The 19465-nt window shown below is 33.9% G+C and overlaps 3 protein-coding genes across 3 annotated transcripts; all 3 read right to left on the bottom strand.

The window, feature by feature from the left end:
- Positions 1-399: 399 nt before the first annotated feature.
- Positions 400-3132, bottom strand: LOC106123219 (serine-rich adhesin for platelets-like). Its single transcript, XM_013319451.1, has 3 exons — positions 3112-3132; positions 1601-2999; positions 400-1325 (listed from the first exon to the last, which is right to left on the bottom strand). Exons 1-3 carry the CDS (start codon positions 3130-3132, stop codon positions 400-402), a joined length of 2346 nt encoding a protein of 781 aa, XP_013174905.1.
- On the bottom strand, positions 2909-11979 carry GlyT (Glycine transporter). The gene is made up of 13 exons (XM_013320020.1): positions 11601-11979; positions 9925-10081; positions 7371-7658; positions 6634-6787; positions 5831-5963; positions 5360-5494; positions 5039-5142; positions 4520-4757; positions 4226-4354; positions 3808-4017; positions 3474-3647; positions 3112-3318; positions 2909-2999 (listed from the first exon to the last, which is right to left on the bottom strand). Exons 1-12 carry the CDS (start codon positions 11667-11669, stop codon positions 3157-3159), a joined length of 1953 nt encoding a protein of 650 aa, XP_013175474.1. The 5' UTR covers positions 11670-11979; the 3' UTR covers positions 2909-2999; positions 3112-3156.
- Positions 11980-13914: 1935 nt separating this feature from the next.
- Positions 13915-17417, bottom strand: Taldo (transaldolase). The gene is made up of 7 exons (XM_013319992.1): positions 17208-17417; positions 16820-16943; positions 16533-16640; positions 15598-15729; positions 15382-15507; positions 15013-15238; positions 13915-14735 (listed from the first exon to the last, which is right to left on the bottom strand). The coding sequence occupies exons 1-7, from the start codon at positions 17302-17304 to the stop codon at positions 14550-14552; spliced, it is 999 nt and encodes a 332-aa protein (XP_013175446.1). The 5' UTR covers positions 17305-17417; the 3' UTR covers positions 13915-14549.
- Positions 17418-19465: the final 2048 nt, after the last annotated feature.

Genomic DNA, 19465 nt, shown 5'->3' with positions numbered 1-19465 from the left:
CCTACGTTTGTCTCTTGGTTCTAAGCTACGTCTCTACCAATTTTCAGCCACATCGGTTCACCCGTTCTTGAGTTATAAATAGAATAACTAACACGACATTCTTTTATTTAGATATTACTTTAATTATTTTTTTTGCAACATAAAATTGCTGTTAATTGCTAATAAGAAGTTTTTCCCTACGTGCTATTTATATATACTTAAAAATTCTACAAATATTAATCAGGGATCAACAATCATATTTTAATTTTAAGAAGGTATATTTGCACACACAACTAATTAAAGTCGAACATTTCGCGATGCGTTAATATTTTGAAGTGCTGTACTGTCCACTAATTTTAATAAACTTGATAAAAATTCTGAGTACTAACCACGAAATACCTATTATCTAAAGTCTAATTGTTAAGCTCTACTGTCCTTATTATTTTCGCTAAACATCGGCTCAATATTTTTATTTGTCTTCATTATAGTCTTAGCAGAGGTTGATGACGAAGGCAAATTACTGACTGTACTTTCCTTTATTGATGACGTAGTAGAACTTGAACTAGTCGCATGTGTTTCACTGTTTAATTTTTTATCCCCTACCGAAGAAGCGACATTTGACAAGACATTAGTTGTAGCCGTAAAAGGAATACTTTTGTTAGATTTATCCGATGATGCTATTGTCGGTGAAATTTTCGTTTTCGGCTTTTCGGAAACCTTTTTAATTTCTGCAACGGATTCCTTTCCAGATGATTTCGCAACAGTTGGCAATTTAGAAATATTCGAGCCAGAAGATGTGGCTACTGAGTCTTTCTTACTGCTTTTAATTACCTGTGCCGAATTTTTGGACATAATAGTATTAGTCTGTTCTTTTGGCGTTGATTTTACAGAAGTAAACTTTTCTACAGTATTTTTCTTTTCAATTGACACAGAGTTTACAGAACCAGGCTTAATTGTACTATTGGCCGTTCCCTTTGACGCCGAAGTTAAAGTAGTAGATTTTTCCGCGGTTTTTGTTGTAACTGATGGAGCAGATGCTATAGAAGGCGGTTTGATAGTAGTATTTAAACTCCCTGGTACAGGACTTGAAGAATCTGGTTTGTTTGTAATATTTGCTTTGCTCAATGGCACTGAAGTTAAAGAACTAGGCTTGTCTATTGTATTAGGTTTCACTACAGGCACAGAAGATGGTGGCACATGTTTATCCGCAATATTTGTCTTCCCAGTTGAGGTAGTACTTAAAGAACCGGATTTATTATTATTATTACTGGCATTCCCTGTAGGTACAGTAGTTATGGGATTAGTTTTATTTATAATTTTTGTTTTTTCCGTAGAATTATCTTTAACTGTTGTTTTAGAAGTTAAAGATACAGGTTCTGAAGATCTGAAGATGCAGCCTTTCCTTTTGGAACAGAAATTAGAGATCCAGAATTATCTGAAATGTTTTTTTTCTCTGTTGGCTCAGGAATTAATGAACTAGTTTTATCTACATTTTTTCCTTTCCCCATTAGTACTGAAGTTACGGAGCCAGTTTTGTCTGTAGTATTAACTACTCCTTTTGGCACAGAACTTACGAAAGTAGGTTTGTCGGATATTACAGAATAGTTGGACATACTATTACTTGATTTAGTTGGCGATTCTAATGAGGATTTTGGCATAGTCGGGTTAATTATACTACCCTTAGCTTTGTCTTCAAGTAAGCTTGCGGAGTCTTTTTGAGATATATTTACTTTGGGATCACAAACAGTAGTTTTATTTTTGGCATCAGAGATAGAAATGTCTTCTACTGTTTTCTTTTGTCGTTGCAACTGCTTGTTCATAGGAAAACTACTCACAGAATTTGGAGGAATTTCTCTAATCGACTTATTTTCAATATTTCTTGATGTTAAAACTGATGGTTTATTTGAATTTAAGGAAAGTTTTTGAGCAGTATCACCATTATAAGTCTGTTTTTGACTCTCCTCTGTCATAAAACTTTGTTTTTCGATATTTGTTTTACCAGGTATTTGTGGATTTTCAAATTTAGATTGTTCCATCAATATTTTATCTGACACATCTTTCTTTGTCTTATCTACAGCCGTAGTCCTAGTTTTTTCATCTTGCAATGTGTTAGTGCTTATTGAATTTATTACTTCAATTTTGGAACTAGTAATAGGGATTTTAGAATCGGCCTGTGATATCTGAGGCTTATCAAGTGAAGTTTGTTTTGTACTCTGTCCTGGTGCTGATTTTACTATATTTGTTGAAACAACTGTTGATTTAATATTTGAACTGATGGTTGCTGAATGCTCTTTGATAATTGAAGAATTTTTAATGTTACTTTGATTATTTTCATTACTACACTTTGGCTGACTTTCGCTTTTAGATTTTACTGCGTCGTAATATTTTTCACTGCTATCAAGTATACTTGGAATAGATTTAATTACATTACCTTCTATAGTAGATAAAATAGGTACTGGCGTTACATGAAGAGGTTCCATTTCTTTTGTTATATTATCTGTATGTATTTTAGCCGTTGTAAAAATTAAGGGACTTGGGCTATAAGCAGAAGATTTAGTGTTATCGATTTCAACAATTAATGAACTTTTTGTAGATTTTGAGGTGGTAGTATCGATGACACCAAATATATTTGTATTCATATAGTTATGAATAGGTGCTGTTACGGACGTGTTAACATTTGCGATATCTGCCGTAACACTTTTGAAAGTTATATTTTCAGAAAATGTAGAAGAAGTCGTCGGGGAAGCCTTTTGTACTTTAGTTCCAATGTTTGTATTATCAGATCTTTCATTTATTGAATCAGTCTTAGATTTTGAACTAACAAATTTGGCACTTTGTTTAAATTCACTGACATCGTGTTCTGACTGTAAGAGCGGTTCATTAACTGTATCATCAGAATCGTCGTTAAAATTTGGTATTTTTCTTTTGATCGAACTGCGTTTTGCTTTAGATGGTGGTCTTCTCACTTCGTTTTCAACAGAACTGGTAATAGATGTAGTTTCTACCCCATCTTGAGATGACTGGAAAGATCAAATAACAGATTGTAAATTGTAAATACGAACATTTTACCGATGAGAAACTAATACATTAGTTTCAAAAGCTCATTCAATAAACATTTTAGAAACTACTTACAGAATTGTCGATCCTCCGCATTGCAATAAGCGGATGTGCGTGGGGTCATGCCCCACGCTCGCGTAGCACGGGCCGGCCGTGCAGCATGAGCACGGGTGGCGACAATTCGGGTTCGGCACGCATTGCGCACGTTGCCGGCGCGCTCAACACGTACCCCGTACCAGCCGGGCCCCACTCCTCAGTCGGACGTGCCAGCACGCGAGCTTTCTGTACACCAACAAAACATCAGTATGTGAACACGCTCACGATTGTGTTATGAGCTTAAACTAAAGTATTTAAGTGTGTCCTTAAAGATAATGGTTTAAGGTTGTCTTAGTTTTAAGCAACAGTAGGTCATAAATTTTTTAGCATATTTTACAAACCTCCATTATTGTGAGATCATCGGGTCCACTGCAGATCTGGTCAACGGCCATGAGCACCACCACGACCACAGGCAGAACTCCGATCGTCCAGCCCACGGCGTCCGCCCACATCGGGTACACGTAGTGTCCGTACGATGCTGGCTTGTATTCGATCCAGTTGAATACCAATATAAACTGAAATATGCAATAAGAGGATTCGTAAATTTGTTACTTAATTCTAACTTAACAACAAGTGCAAATGTAAAAAATTGACAGAGAGTGAGTAATATTATTAAAGGTCTTTATTAATATCCGCGAATTTCTAGTGGGGGTTCTTAAAAATGAATTTCCTTGCCACTAGAGCAGCGGGGGTTATGATACGCCACATGGCGCTCCAGAAGAAGACCCAGAGCTTGGACTGGCGGCCGATCATGCTTTGGATGTCGCGGCAGAACTTCTCTGCGCCGTAGATCCACGCTATGAGGATGCACTCGCCGATGGCAATGATCAGCACCGACCAGTTTGCCGCGTACTTATCCATCAGCTGCAGCCAGTACATTCCGCTCTGAAAACAATAGCTAAAGCATTACTTGTGCGCGAAGCTAATATATATGCATATCAATATCATAATAATACAGTAGGAAATACACAAATCTTTGCCATCTTGTTGCACTATCATGTTTGTTACTGGACTTAAAAAACATGATCGTTCCTTTCTTTGACCACATGAACGACTTAATCTAAACAAAAACAAATAAAATTGGATTGCTTACATTAGTGGTGAAAATAAGTCCTCCAAAGTAGCCAAATATGGCAACTGTCATCACTACCCATCCCTTTTTTTGACGGAAGTTCGGGAAACGATCAAGTATTGCTGTTGTCACCGTCTCCATTAACGCAAACTGAAACGACGATATATAAAAAACAACAGTTTTAATGGTTGCCTTCAAATAATTAGTACCTTTTATTAAATTGCTAATCTGTGACACTTCTTAACCAGTCATGGAAATTTTATGCTACAACGCTTGGAAAAGGCAAATTGTGCATATAAATAAATAAATAAGTACCTGTGAATCCAGACCAAGGGTTAGTAGCATCACAAAAAAGAGAATAGACCATAGTGGCGACACGGGCAATCTGGTGACCACCTCCGGGTAGACTATGAAAGCGAGACCAGCGCCCTGGTCAACCACGCGGTCCACGCCCACGTTCAACTCGTGCGCCAGGAAACCAATAACCGAGAAGATGACCAGACCCGCGAAGAACGACGTCGCTATGTTAGATACCGCCACGATCAAGGAGTCTCTAAAAAACAAGGGTATTTAAAGATGTATGTATGTTAACATTTATACTGCGTTTGAAGCTTTTTGAAAACTTTTTAACCCCTTTTTAAAACTTTATTGAAGAGAACTTTGAACTTTACAAGGGAATAGTGAATAGGCCATAGATAAAGCAGTGTGTATGATGGCATCACAACCAACATCAGATGAATTTCAACTCTGAAAGTTTAGAAAATTGCCAAAAAAGAAAAAAAACTATTTTACTTCCGTTTGTTACAAATTTAAATATTTTTTATCGACACTTACATGTAACAGTTGTTGGAAAACTTGTTATAAGATGAGAGTGTAATCAATCCACCCCAAGCCGGGCTCAAGGCAAAGAATATTTGAACCGCCGCGTCTCCCCAGACCTAAAAAAATCACTTTTATAACCTGTTGTATATCGTTTTCTAGTAAAAAGTAAACAATTTTAAGGATAGTCTAGGTTTTTTGCTTTTATGCAAAAATAATAGGCTAGTATAAAATAGAAGTTTTTTGTTAGCACTCAGAATTATGTGAGGTTTTAAAAGGATTGTAATCCTAGATAGTAAAAATATATTGCTTACGTGTTTGCGTTAAGTTAATTACCTGTGCATTAGCCAATTGGCTAAAATCAGGTGTCAAATAAAACAGAATACCAGTCGATGCTCCCGGTAAAGTCACGCCACGAAAAAATAAAATCACGAGCACCACGTACGGAAACAGGGCAGTGAAATAAACGACCTGTAATCAAAAAGAATAAATCTGAACTAACACAACTATATTTTCATTGAGGAAATATATTTTGGTCGCTTTAAAGCCGACTCCGATGATCAGACTATTGAAATAGAATATAGTATCAATTTAATTTATAGATACGAATAAATGACTCGCAGCTCGCTAAGTAATCAACTTGCTACAGCAATTAATCTGATGAATTTTTAAACAATAGATAAATTTCACACGATTTAATTATTAAAAATGTGAATGTTCTAGAGGAATTCGAATCTTTAATTTCTACTATACAATAAAATAAAGATATTAAAATGTTTAGTCGCGAATATCTTATTTTCCACATACCTTTCCTGATGATTGGACTCCCTTGAAAAGACAGAGAAATACGATTAGCCAAGCAGCGAAGAGACACAAGGCCATACTCCAGCGAACTTGGCCTGTTTCCTCAATTCCCGAAGATAATCCTAGAACTTTGTTACTGAAAGCAAAAATTTAACGATGCTTAAGAAGAGATTTTTTTATAATTTCATTAATACTGATATATTTAATAATAAAAATACACTGCTCGTTTGTCTGCTTATACTATTGAACCCTTTTTCAACCCCAATACTTTGGTTCAGGTAATTACAAAGTTGTTTTAGAATCACTACTCGTATAATAAAAATGTTTAACAAAACAAATGACAAATATAGAATTTAAAAATATACGTGATACAGAAATTGTGCGCTATAGAATACGACCTCGAAAATACAGCGCTCGCGTGTCGCAAAACTCTGCAATGCAATTAGGTGATTACACTTCTGATTATGTTATGGTCTAGTCGAAAGCTTTTAGTTAACAAATATTCGCTTCTAACAATACTTTATATTATTTCATACATATTATTACCAACTTGGAAACCTTGTAAATAAATTTTAATCATTACTCACTAAATTAATTATCAAAAGTTTAATAACTTGATGTGTTCAATTAGTAAACTTGATAACTGATTTGTTTTAAGATCATTAAAATTTGGTTGGCGATCGGCTTTTCCCCTTAAAATTAATAGTAAATACTCGTAACAACTTTGTATCAACTGGTATAATACCACTCCGATTGGGTACGTTTACCAATTACACTTATTTTTCATGAATTAAAATAACGCTTACGTAAAATATTCTTCTGCGGGAGGCTTCCTGAGAGCTACATCGGCAAGTGCGGCTGTGTCTTGTAGAGCGGCGTAGCTTTGATTCAGACATTGTCTTAAGTAATACGTTCCATTCATTGCTTCACATTCATCCGCTTCTTCATACGAATAGCAATCTAAAATAATGCTCGATGTAAATAATTTTCTATTACTAATTCTTGGGGGATATGAATAGTTTCCGACATGTACATCGCTTTTCAAATATATACTAAAATAACATGGAATCTCAGATTAGTGAATGCCACTAATTAAAGTTAAACAAATTATTATATTCAATCCAAATATGAAGATGACGCTGCAATAATCAGCTTTTAAAAAGTTTAAGTTTTAATTATGATTTTTTATATCTGAAAATCTCTTTTCTGAGCCTAGTTGTTTCCAACACATGTCAATCTGAACTGAAAGGCATGTAGTAATTGCTATCTAAATACCCCAGCGTATTTTAAAAAATGAAAGTTTTATATTCCAACGAGAAAGTAACAGCGGAAAATGCTCATATTACGTACATTTGCTTTCATGGAACGGCTGAAACTACTAGGAAACTCTAATATTTTTCGGTACTGTTTTTGTAGTTTCACATTTTCTACATTAGATTTAAATTATTTATTAAATTATGAAAATAAAACAATACAATATGCACTCTCATATAAGTCAACATCAAATTAATTACTTAAGCTTAATAACATAAATATCACTCACACTTTGTGCTCCAATCGGCGTCACAGTTTTGCCAGGGTAATTGATAGAAAATGCTCACAAACGACACAACCATATAATATATAGTCCACGCGATGATCAGATTGTAGTAGAGCATAACTATACTGGATACTATGACCATGCCATAGCCGAGGCCGCGGAAGAGAGGACAGAATCTGTTGTAGACGGCGACGGGGCCAAGTGCTGCATACTGGCCAAATGACAGCTCCATAAACATCAGTGGCAGACCAGCTATTATCAGCATCACCGTGAATGGAATCAGGAACGCACCTGGAGATAATTATTTATACGAAAAAGGTTTTTTGGGAAAACATGCATAAGTCTCACCAAAAAACATATAACATTTTTATTATTGTTTAAATTCAAACATGTTTTGTGATCTCTGTGAATACTTCAGTATATTTCTTTTACATTTTAAAATAACTTTCAAGAAAATATCAAAGTCAAAAGGATACATCAAAGGTCGCAAGAGGATCAAATATATTAAAAATGAAATAATTGTTCCCACCAGCAGAATACGTCGCCCACTGAGCAGACGACCTTGAGACTTGCGATATCTTCCAGACAAGTGGGTGTAGAAACGTTCTTAAACGCTTATATAAAAATGTTTATTCAACGCTTACTTTAATATTTAGCTATATTCTTTAGCTTCAGTATGAAGAAAGAGTGAAAGAACACCATTCGTCTACTCAGGGCGGAAATACCGCTCGGCGCAGTTTTTACATAAAGCATTTCTCGGGAAGCAGTCCCGCTTATTTGTGAAATATGAACAAAAGCGAGCTGAACAAAAAACAGTTAAGTTGAAACAGGAAAAGCACTGAATGGCCACAGTTCGCAAAGTTATAATTTGGATTCATAACAACCTTCAATGGATATAGCGTATCACAAAATTCAGAATTTTCGTTATTTTGGGGTGACATGTTACTTTTATGCATTCCATGTCATTTTTGAAGAAGGCATTAATTTGACTATTCAAAATATCGCGGTCCCTTGAACTCTCACATACATTACACAGATTCGACTATTTATCATTTGAGGAAATATTTATAATGTGTAATCACCACCGTACTATAAAATAATTAAGATAAAAAAATAATCAATGTTAAAAGATAGAGGTGGGTTGTTAGACTTTAAAGAAAGTTATTAAAGAAAGCAAAAATGACTTTCGGAGCTGCTTAAAAATATCTATGCTAAATAATTGAGCTTAACAAAGTCCGCCTGACTACTGATTCTGATCTCCCTACATTTTTATTCGATATACTAAGAAAAGTAGACATTTCGTATATACTTTTGAAAAAGTAGAAAGAAACATTGTGATTTTAAGTTTTATATGTTGAAACGCGTTTGGCAAAGTGCCAACTCTTTTACACGCAGCCACGACACGCCATTTAGAGGGTAAAATTGTACGAACGTTAATATCTTTAGTATGTTATATTTCGAAGTACAGATGTTACCAAGAAGTGTTACGGTTGCAAATGAACGTCTCCCTCCCCACACACCGCTGGTTAGACTTATTATATTAATTAACATATCGTTAATGCTACGGGTACAATTACTACCACCCTGATAAAATATACTAAATGCTCGACAAGTTTTATTGCTTAAAATCAAACATTTCAAGGTCGTATGTATATACTTTGCATCTTTTTCAAACTTACAGAAATGTGTAGCCACTGTTACAGTAATGATTTTCAGCATCTACGCGGAATCGCGACTTAAGCCCTAACCCCTACGGCTCTATTATGTTAACTTGATAAAAATCTTCAAAAAATATAACGTAGTCGGTTTGAAATCAGAAATCAAGTCAAGATATTAGTGTACGTATTGTAATTTAGCAGTCTTTTCTTATTTACTTATAGTTGAATTTAATGGAAATAAGGAATAATATTTACATATGACCCTGGCTGATAATGTTAAAAAATTCTTCAAATTCTTCAAAACGGACAACAAAGTGATACCATAAGGGTTGCGTTTTTTTTTATGAGGTACGGAACCCTAAAAGTATTGATAATATGATGGTTTGTAATTTCCCCTTTCCATTGAATTTGACTATGTATGAGCGTTGATTTACTGTTATTAAGAAAATGCTTAGTTAACATTATATGGGATGTTCTTTTCAAAATCTGCATAAAAAGCTACGAGCGGCGCCTCCTCACGTTATATAATATGATTCTCGAGAGCATTTGAAACAAACCGGACTCCGCTTCACTGCATATTAAAACATGCATAATATTACTTACTTCGGACATTTTTATGTCAGTATACTGTGGAAAAAATATTAATAATTTCATACGCTTTATTTTTAAATTTAAAAACTTTATTAGAAAAAATTATCAGTTTCGTTTTATATTTATTGAAAACTTAGGCGAGAAACGTCAAGCATCGTCGTGAATGAAGATACCCAAAGACGAAGTAACAAAACATAAAGCTTCTTGGTGTGTAAATTGGAAAACCATGCGAGTCCGTGAATAGGATATATAAACTGAACAGAAAGTGACACATTTTTTGTTTCCTGCTACTTTATATTTAACTGTACCTCCTCCATTGTTATAGCAGAGGTAAGGGAAGCGCCACACATTGCCCAGGCCCACGCTGTAACCCAGCAGTGACAGCAGGAAGTCGAAGCGGCCCGTCCAATTGCCGCGCTCCGGCTCGCTTTCGCCACTGCGATCCTTTGCTCCTTTTTCATTGCTCTGTATTAAAAAATCACATTACGTCCTTATCATTAAAAACAAAAATCTTCGCGCATAATACTGGCTGATAGATTTTTTTCTTTTCTAAATTCAACTTTTCAACATTGACCTGCCACAAATTATGATACAGATTACGGGTAACCTTTAACCTATAATATGTTATCGAAAATAATGTAAATGATGAATGATGAAATTATGAAAATGACGTCATTAAAATAGAAGTATCATTCGCAAAACACTTTCATACCTATGTTTTATTTTATAATATGAAAGGCTTTAAATTTAAATGCATGATATTATAAAAGCATCTGCTATCACGATAATTAATATGATTATCTTTCAATTAATAGTATATTTATATTTAATTTACTTCACCTATCAAATGTATAAAGTGAGTTTTATTTTAATTCAATTTTCCTGTCAGTTTCCATGATTACATGATTACGAAAACATATTATTTTTAATGAAGATTAAGCGATTTAAATTGTTTCATATGTACCGAAAATTTAAATACAGCAATTGTGCTGCTAAAAGAAACGTTTTTTTTACTGCTAAAAATTTTGGCTATTTGTTTTCAACGACGGTAACTAACTATAATTATACATACGAACCAATTAATATATTGATTTGAAGTAAGCACCGTCTTTAACTAGGCTATTTTGTTTGTAATATGTTAAAAATGAATAATTCAAACAACTAGCCACAACTGATATTGAGGTAGGTCAGAATTGAACAGCATATTGCGCTTACCACGATAAGGCTTTGACTATACTTTCTGTCTTTCTGACATATTTTTTACCGATCTTTATGTGTTTCTGATAATTTTTTAAGGTAAAAAAACGCAGATTCCAACAGTAATCCACTTCTTAAGCGATAATCTTTTACACCTTCAAACGATAACATGTAAGAATTTGCTTGCCTTTTATCTTAACTCAAAAAGGACCAACAAACATATATTAAATCAATATAGGTATTTTGGCAACGACCTAATCCATCACACTTTCCAACTCCCGAAGGATCTGTCCGCACACTCTCCAAGTAAAAAGTTTTCCGAATAAGAATAACAGAACAACTTTTATACCCTCAGGCAAGGTATAAGACGTTTATTAAATATAAGACGTATATTTTTAATATAGTAGCTGAATATATTGAAAGAACGTTTTTATCTCTGGGAGAAAACTGTTTAAACTGTGTTTAAGAGAAGATGATATTTAGCTACTATCTCTCATTTTATGTGAATAATATTTATGACTGTCCTTTTCTAATCAAAATGTAGATCGAACATCGATTTAGTTCAGCTTTATGCTAAGAAATAATTTACCAAGCTCTAATTTTTTATAAACCTAACTGAATTCACTCACAAATTCAGTCAAATAATAGTAGTAAAACGAATAATCCAAATTCAATTATTAAAACCAAATAAAGGTTAATTAATTAAGTAATAATTATTTTAAAATATTGCAAATGTTTTATATTTTTTATCATTTTATGTACTACATAAGTAACACATGATACTCACATCTGGATATTGAAAATCCATGGCAGGAATGTCTTTGGCGACCGCGGGAATGTGATCTGATCTCTCCATTTTCGATTTTAAAACACAAATCGAAATTAAGCGATACGGTGGTGGTGTCGAGACATTTTACGAGAGATCACTGAAGCGCCCGACGTACTGAAAGCAGTCAGCACTGCTTCCACATCCCGCTCCGCGAGTTCACGCCGCACGGCCTGCTGTTCACGCACACATTACACGAGTAAAATACACCCTGCACAAATAACACGCTTAAAAATTTTTTTTTTAATATTAACATATAAACAAATAATCATACGATCGCCTTGAATGGAATGGACATTAAATTGAAAAAACACAAAACGCAGCACCGCGCAGATGTCAAGTTTCGCATCGACCGAACTTTGAATGAACATCTAGGTCAATATCAAGCCTCCGCCGCGCTCCCCGCCTCGCACGCCCCGCCCACCCCCGCATTCCCGGCATCTCCAGGCGAAAATCACATGGAAATGTCCTGATCCTGTCCAACTTCACAACACCTATCCATACTTCATTGTACACCACGGGGCGGCTATGACGCGAACGGTTACGTAAACATTTGCCATTACGTCGAATTCTTTTTCTCATTGTAAGTACTTTATGCGTCCCTAAAACTAATAATTTTCGGTATATTTTATATTAAACATATGTTTAGCAAAGCAGTTATGACACAACCTTATCGATCGATCATTACAAGTCCTAAACATTTTGCAACGTAAGTGATTATCACTTTGTCTTTATATAATATATAGTGAAAACACACTTTTTCTTCTTCGTTTTATTTGCTTCTATTTTCGTTTATTCTGAAACAAGTAAGCATCAAGACAAACAGTATATCTAGCTGTACAAATTATCTCTACCCGAATAAATTCACTATCTGGAATTTAGATATTATAATTAAATTATTTCGTACACAAAATAGCCTTAAATAGAATCCTACACCATCATATCTTCAATCTGACTGTCAGCCACTGAGCCATCACCTCTATTTAGCATTCAACGCCATTTTAGTACAGTTGGAATATGAAGAGTCTATAAAGCCACTTGGCGCCCTTGTTGAACGTTTGAAGAGTCAAGAGATAAAACTACTTAGAACGGCTATAGTAAGAGGTTATAGACGAGCTATTACCTTGTCCATAAAGTTAATAGTATGATATTTCGAAAACTTACATCAGATAAAAATTCGTAGAATATAATATACAGCTTATTTATTATTTTTGTTAAAACCTACAGTTAAGTTCCATGATAACTGTCAAATGTAATTTACCCGTACTTTTTGTATTGTTGGTGTAATGAGATTTTTTTTAATAATAAAGAAAAAACCCTCAACTTCTCACATCTTCAAATATTGGAAATAACGTTAGGTAATACATATAGTAGTTGCGTTGAATATGATTTTCATGTCAGTGAAATTAAAATCAGGACGGATATTAGGGCGCAGGCAGAAAGGTCGCTGAAACTGGAGCAGCGTATCGATTGCGCGGCGCACGGCACCGGGAGCCGGCCTAGTGCACCCGGCTCTCGGCGCCCGCACACCGATCCCTTACACTGCTAATATCGAATAAAATCGAGTTTGAATCCCAGGGGTTGAGTTACCCTAAATCGTTTGTGCACAGTTCGATTAATAATTTGATTATTAGTAAAATATAATAAACTATTTTTTTCCGAGACTAAAATCTCTTTATAAAACATATCGTCATCTCCCTCATTATGTTTGACAAAACGGAGATACCAATAGGCTTTGAATAGGAATTTTGGTCTCAGAAACTCACGATAAGTCGCCAGTTTCGCTAGCCAAAATAGCAATGCGTCTCTGGTGTGAGCGATGAATACAATCACAGTGGTACTCACTATTGATCAGTCTCTGAGCAAAACTAATAAAGTTAAGACCTTACTATAAAAAACTAGGACTGTGTTCCAATTAGATTTGCTTTATCATTGCCATCCTTTTATCACACGCTCATATTAGAGATATCCTGACTTTTTTTAATTATGCGATCCTGACAAATAAATGACAAAGTATTTATTCCGGGAGTAGTTTTTGTAATACAAATTTAAGCGTAATACATTCTCTTATAACCATGTTAACGTCGATTATATTAATCACCGGCGGTCAAAAGGTTAAAACACGAATTTAACTAAACAGTTTTTAACTGTATTTTTCGGAGTAGTACAGTTAAGTGGTGTAGCTATTGTACCCAATATGTCTAAAGGAAAATAATTATAAAACACAGATGAATTTCAAATGAACTTTAATATAAATGCAACAAGTTACAAATTATCCGAAAAATGTATACAATATGTAAATTTATATAGGAATGTATCAAAATCGAAGGCACAAAATATGATACAATACGTAACATATATATTTAAGTAACTGTATACTTATTATTAATCCTCCTAAGTATATAAAATGTAGAACACTGAAATGTGCGTAACAATTTTACAGAAAAAAATGTAGGAAACCAAATGACCATCAAAACAAATATGTAGATTAAAATGGATTATTAATCTACATATGAATATCACTTATTTTCAATTTCATCAAAAAATTGGATAAAACGATTTGCAAATAAGCTGGATTTCAAAACAATTTAAAACAAATATTACAAAATTTTTAAAAAACTAAACCATTTTGTTCATAATTTTGTTAAATATAGACAATAAACTTCATCTTAGAATATGTAAAAACGGATCAGAAACATTTTACCTTAAACATCATATGCTTATGGGGAAAACGGATAATCATCTTTAGCTTGGACCCAAACATGTCATTACAAATAAGAAATTCATACTATAAATATATATGTGATATTCTTCCTCTCAAAAATACAACTTATGAAAAAATATATGTAAAAAAAAATAACAAAACCTGAAACAACCACCCATTTATAATAATCCCGGTATTTTGATATATTACTTCTTAGCAAGCAAAGTCTTAACGAGTGATTCCAACTTTCTCGTATCGGCTGCGAATTTTCGAATACCATCGGAGAGTTTGTCTGTGGCCATTTGATCTTCATTCAAATGCCAACGGAACTGAGCTTCCGATAGTGATATTTTCTCTATATCGCTTTTAGCAGCGACCTTAGGGTCCAGTACCTAGAAATGGCAAAATAAATGTTCAAAGGTTTTTAGTATTAACTCGAGTTATTAATCAGTTATTTGGAGCATAATCATATCAATATGCGGCAAACTAAAGCACTCAACAGTCGTCAATACCTCCTCTATGAGTGTAACAGTTTAATTTTAACCATTATAAACTTTTAAGATCCAATGTCACCGAAGACTGACCTTCAACAATCACTATTTGTGATGAGAGTGTAACTTGTGGGATAATTTGAAATATGAAACCTACTAAAGAGCAAATGGTTCTTACTCTTTTCAAAGGCTGTTCACTATTAGCCAGCTCCTGCAGCAGCTTCGGGCTAATAGTGAGCAAATCGCAGCCAGCCAGCTCACGGATCTCGCCGGTGTTGCGGAACGACGCGCCCATCACTTGAGTGTTGTACCCAAACTTCTTGTAGTAGTTGTAGACGCGCGTCACCGACAACACGCCAGGGTCATCTTTAGCTTCATAAGTATTCTTTGTATGTTCCACATACCTATTGAAAGTCGATATTAATATATTACAAGGATCTTGATTTGGCGCATAGACACAATTGAACTATTCTGCCCCATGTTCCAATACAATTGCCTGGTACATACAACAGAAAAATGCAGAAAAACTGTAGCAATATTAGCTTACCAGTCCAAGATGCGTCCAACAAATGGTGATATTAAAGTAACATTTGCCTCAGCGCATGCAATGGCCTGATACATTGAGAACAGTAGAGTGAGATTACAATGGATTCCATGTTTCTTTTCAAGTTCCCTATAACAATACAAAACACATTGGGTTCAGTTAATAAAATGTAAGCAATACTGATGTGAATTAATGTCTGTATTACAAAATAATACATACTTAGCAGCTTGGATGCCTTCCCATGTTGACGCTAACTTTATTAAAATCCTCTCCTTCTTGATGCCTTGTTCAGCAAACATACCAATTAATTTAATTGCCTTTGCCATACTCGCATCTTTATCAAATGATAACCTGTAAATAATAATTAAAAAAATACTTATTTTGTTTCATTGTTTTTTTTTGTCAGATTCTACATTTTTTTATGTACAATAATCAATAATAGGTTTTATGCTTATATTTGCATGTTTGTTTATCTTTATATTCAAGATAAAACTATTTTCTCAGTCTCATGGTAACCGTGGACTAATAATAATGACTAATATTTTGCAAGTGAGGAAAATTACAGAGTAAACAACAACTAAGGAAATTTACATAATGTATCATATGAGAAATAACTGGACATAAACAATATTACCTAACAATCAATGCCTAAGAATGTTAATTATAAAGCAATTTAAGAATAATTATAATTTTACTTAAGTTTATTAATAGTACCTCTTTCCACAAAGCTGTTTATTAAGAATATTTTGTATAGCAACTTCTGCCAGTGGAAATGAACACTATATAAAAATATTAGGCTATGCTAAATGTAAATAGGCAATTACATTGTAAAAAATTATTGATAAAGTAGAATTTAATGTAGTGATTGCTTGATATCTATTATCATTTTTAAATCAAAGTCACCTCATTAAATTATTAAACAAAATATTTTGTATATATTTGTCACTTTAATGTGATAATTTTTTAACCATGTTACATAATATGTATGGCTACATTTTTATCTGAGTGTGGTTTTGATAACAAAATATACAAAAAAAAAGTTTATTCTTTACCAACATATTTTCAGAAATCCTTCAATGCTTTTAGACTATAAGAAGCATCTTTAACCATGATTGTTTTTACATAACAAATTTATTTATCAGTATCATGATTACCTGGCATCCACTTCCACAGATACACGTCCCGGAATAATTTTTAAAATTTCACAGCCAAATAAGACACTTAACATATCCAAAATTTCAGTAAGTTGCTCCTCAATAGTTCTGAAAAAGTCAAGATTATAATTCTTTACTATTAAAAGTATAATAAGAGTAGTCCCATAATATGAGTCTAGAATAAGAATACTAAATAAATCTTGTGTAGTTAAATACCCTTAATATACCAGTATATTATATTGGTATAAAAACTAAAATACAAAAAAAAAAAACAATAAAAGGCTCACCCTCCACATTCTTTTCCATATTTAATAGCCTTATCCAACAAATGCTGATATTGTTCCATTCCAGCAGCAGACAGAATAAGACTTGGGTTTGTAGTTGCATCAGTTGGCTTATATGCTTTCATTGCTGGACATAAAAGTTGTAAGTTTTTATTATACATAAAGAGATGTAATAAAAAATTGAACCGAATGAAAGTTATTAAAAATTTTACAAATAATAAGACCAGCAAACCAACAAAGTTATTTATTTAAATGTTTCACCGGTCCAAGTTGAAGATTATAAGTTTAGTTTGGGGAAATTAGTAAACTTTTTCGGTTCACCCCAACAAAGTCAAGACTAAATTTATTGCAATTTCATTATTTCAATAATATATGAAACTATTATTCTAACCTTCAAAATCTCCAGTATCAGCTACTACAGTGGAAAATTGTTTTAACTGGTCGAGAGCACTCATTTTGGTACGTTTCGCTAATGGTTCACTTGTCATACTGACTGCTTATTGTGTACCTGAAATATCGAAAGAACAGAATTAATTAGACCGTGAAAATTAAACAATCGTTTTTGTAATCAGTCTGTACGTAAACGCAAGTGCTCACTTGAAGGTGACCCCAAAGAGTATATAAAATAAGAGACGGGACTCTTGACTAATTAGATACACAAACGGAGAATAAAAATTAACATTTTCAATGCTAGCAATATTATGAACAAGTCTACGTTGCTACCAACCTAAAAAAATCAATCTGTCAGTTTCCTTTTTGACGTTTGAAAGTATTATTCGAGCAGGCAAGCGAAACTTTTATAATCTGTGATACAAAATGAACGCAAACGGAGATCCTCCACCTTGAAAATTGTGTATCTATCTCACTCATAAGTTTCTCTATAATTTTTAGGCTGTTTTTAAAAAAAACCATAGTGCATATCTATATATATCATATTTTATATATATATATATATACTATTTGTATTCGAGGGAAAACAATTTTGGAAAAATAAAACAATTTCGTTAATTGCAACTTTAATTTAATCTTCTGACTAAAGCGAACATAAAATGCTGATTGTTTTCGTAATAGATAGAATGATAGAATTGGAATAGTAGTGCCACTCTCGTCGGGAGAAATAGAATAACACTGGAAAGAGATTAGCTCCTATCTGTTGGTAAAATATTTAGACAATATGCATTGAAGCAAAACAAATCGTCATCATCAGCTCACTATTCGTTCCACTGAGGATCTCGGAGCCTACCCTCAAGACTGCGACTAGGTCTTAGCCAACAACGCAGGGCCGGTAAGGGTTGGTTGAATTCACACATATCTTTGCATTTCTATGCAGTTGTATGCAATTTGCAATTACAGTAAGAATGTCGGATGGATGTTATCATGAAATTCGAAGAACCCATTACTACATGGCGGAGATCGTACCTGAATATGTAGAATATGGTCCGGTCATGCGCCAACTGCACTGCCGACGCTACAAATAGTCCCCTAATCCAAACTTTTCTTATCAAAACACAACATTTTAACAGTGGTAGAACCCGCTTTAACATCTTCGCACGAATCGGCCCGGCTCGCCCGGTGAAATGCCACGATCACACCATCCAAATAAGATTAGATAAATAAATTTAATATAATAATATCATAAAAATTTTCGCTTGTTATATGAGAGAATGAAAGTTTAATGGCGGACGGCGGAGGACATCGTTGTCGGGGGGGGGGGCTTGGTTCTTACATGATGAATACAAATAAATTATAAATTTTCAATTACATACTTAAATTAACTAGATTAAATTGTTGTTTATTTAGAATCCAAACTTTACATGTTAAGAAATCATACATTTTTTAATCACAATTTATTCATATGCACTATGGTTTTTTTAAAGAAACCGCCCAAAAATTATAGAGCAATTAATGAGTGAGATAGATATAGTGCCGCCGCTTATCTGTGAATCATGAATGCCAAAAATAGGAACTACGGTGACAGGTTGAAATGTCATTCGACTGTCAGTGTCTACTGCTCTCGAGTGTTCCGTGTGTTTTATTGCGATACTTCTGAGTGATGCCCGGAGTATTATTCTAAAGGTGAAATCATTTTCTGAAGAAGAAGCTCGGCTGCAGGCTCCTAACATTGCGTTTAATCAAATATACAGACGGATTTCAGCTGCAACAGGTCAGTGTTGCCAGTTTCTAATATATAAATTACCCAAAATGATGATAGGAATGGAGACATATGAAGATTGATCATTTTTTTACATAATAAGATATAAACATTCTTGTATAAGAACGGTGTAGCAACTTACAGGTCGATTTGTTATGTTAGACCTGTTGCATGAAGGGTAAAATTTCCTCAAATTCCGTCAAATCCAAAAGTGGGATACCATTAATATCAATTGTTAATATTTTTAAATAGTCACTCTGTTATCATTAAAATTATTGATAACGACACTCTACCCCAATCGCCACTAAGGTCTTACAAATATATGAATTTATTTCTATCACACACGTTGAATCACAAAACATTTGTTACAGGTGTCAGTCAAGGGCTAATTTAAAAAAATTGCTAAAGAGTGCCAAGCAGCAGAAGAAGCTGGTACTAAAATACGCACACCAGGCAAACAGAGAATACGACAAAGTGGATTTATTCACATTCTTCAA

Source organism: Papilio xuthus, unplaced genomic scaffold (assembly GCF_000836235.2).
Source record: "Papilio xuthus unplaced genomic scaffold, Pxut_1.1 DF826115.1, whole genome shotgun sequence".
Lineage (NCBI taxonomy): Eukaryota > Metazoa > Arthropoda > Insecta > Lepidoptera > Papilionidae > Papilio > Papilio xuthus.
The sequence above is the reverse complement of the archived record's forward strand: the minus strand, read 5'-3'. Positions and strand labels throughout refer to the sequence as shown.

What these genes read in the sequence shown, in the direction of transcription:
- Taldo (XM_013319992.1), bottom strand. Translation starts at nt 17,304, where the DNA reads ATGACAAGTGAACCATTAGCGAAACGTACCAAAATGAGTGCTCTCGAC. An exon ending in TGATACTGGAGATTTTGAAG is followed by an intron (nt 16,944 to 17,207) that starts GTTAGAATAATA and finishes TTTTATGTCCAG; the next exon opens with CAATGAAAGCATATAAGCCA. An exon ending in GAAGGCATCCAAGCTGCTAA is followed by an intron (nt 15,508 to 15,597) that starts GTATGTATTATT and finishes GTATTGTTATAG; the next exon opens with GGAACTTGAAAAGAAACATG.
- LOC106123219 (XM_013319451.1), bottom strand. Translation starts at nt 3,132, where the DNA reads ATGCGGAGGATCGACAATTCT. An exon ending in TGCGGAGGATCGACAATTCT is followed by an intron (nt 3,000 to 3,111) that starts GTAAGTAGTTTC and finishes TGATCTTTCCAG; the next exon opens with TCATCTCAAGATGGGGTAGA. An exon ending in AGAATCGCCAACTAAATCAA is followed by an intron (nt 1,326 to 1,600) that starts GTAATAGTATGT and finishes CTAAAACAACAG; the next exon opens with TTAAAGATAATTCTACGGAA.
- GlyT (XM_013320020.1), bottom strand. Translation starts at nt 11,669, where the DNA reads ATGGAGAGATCAGATCACATTCCCGCGGTCGCCAAAGACATTCCTGCC. An exon ending in TGGATTTTCAATATCCAGAT is followed by an intron (nt 10,082 to 11,600) that starts GTGAGTATCATG and finishes TTTTTAATACAG; the next exon opens with AGCAATGAAAAAGGAGCAAA. An exon ending in TAACCCCCGCTGCTCTAGTG is followed by an intron (nt 3,648 to 3,807) that starts GCAAGGAAATTC and finishes TGCATATTTCAG; the next exon opens with TTTATATTGGTATTCAACTG.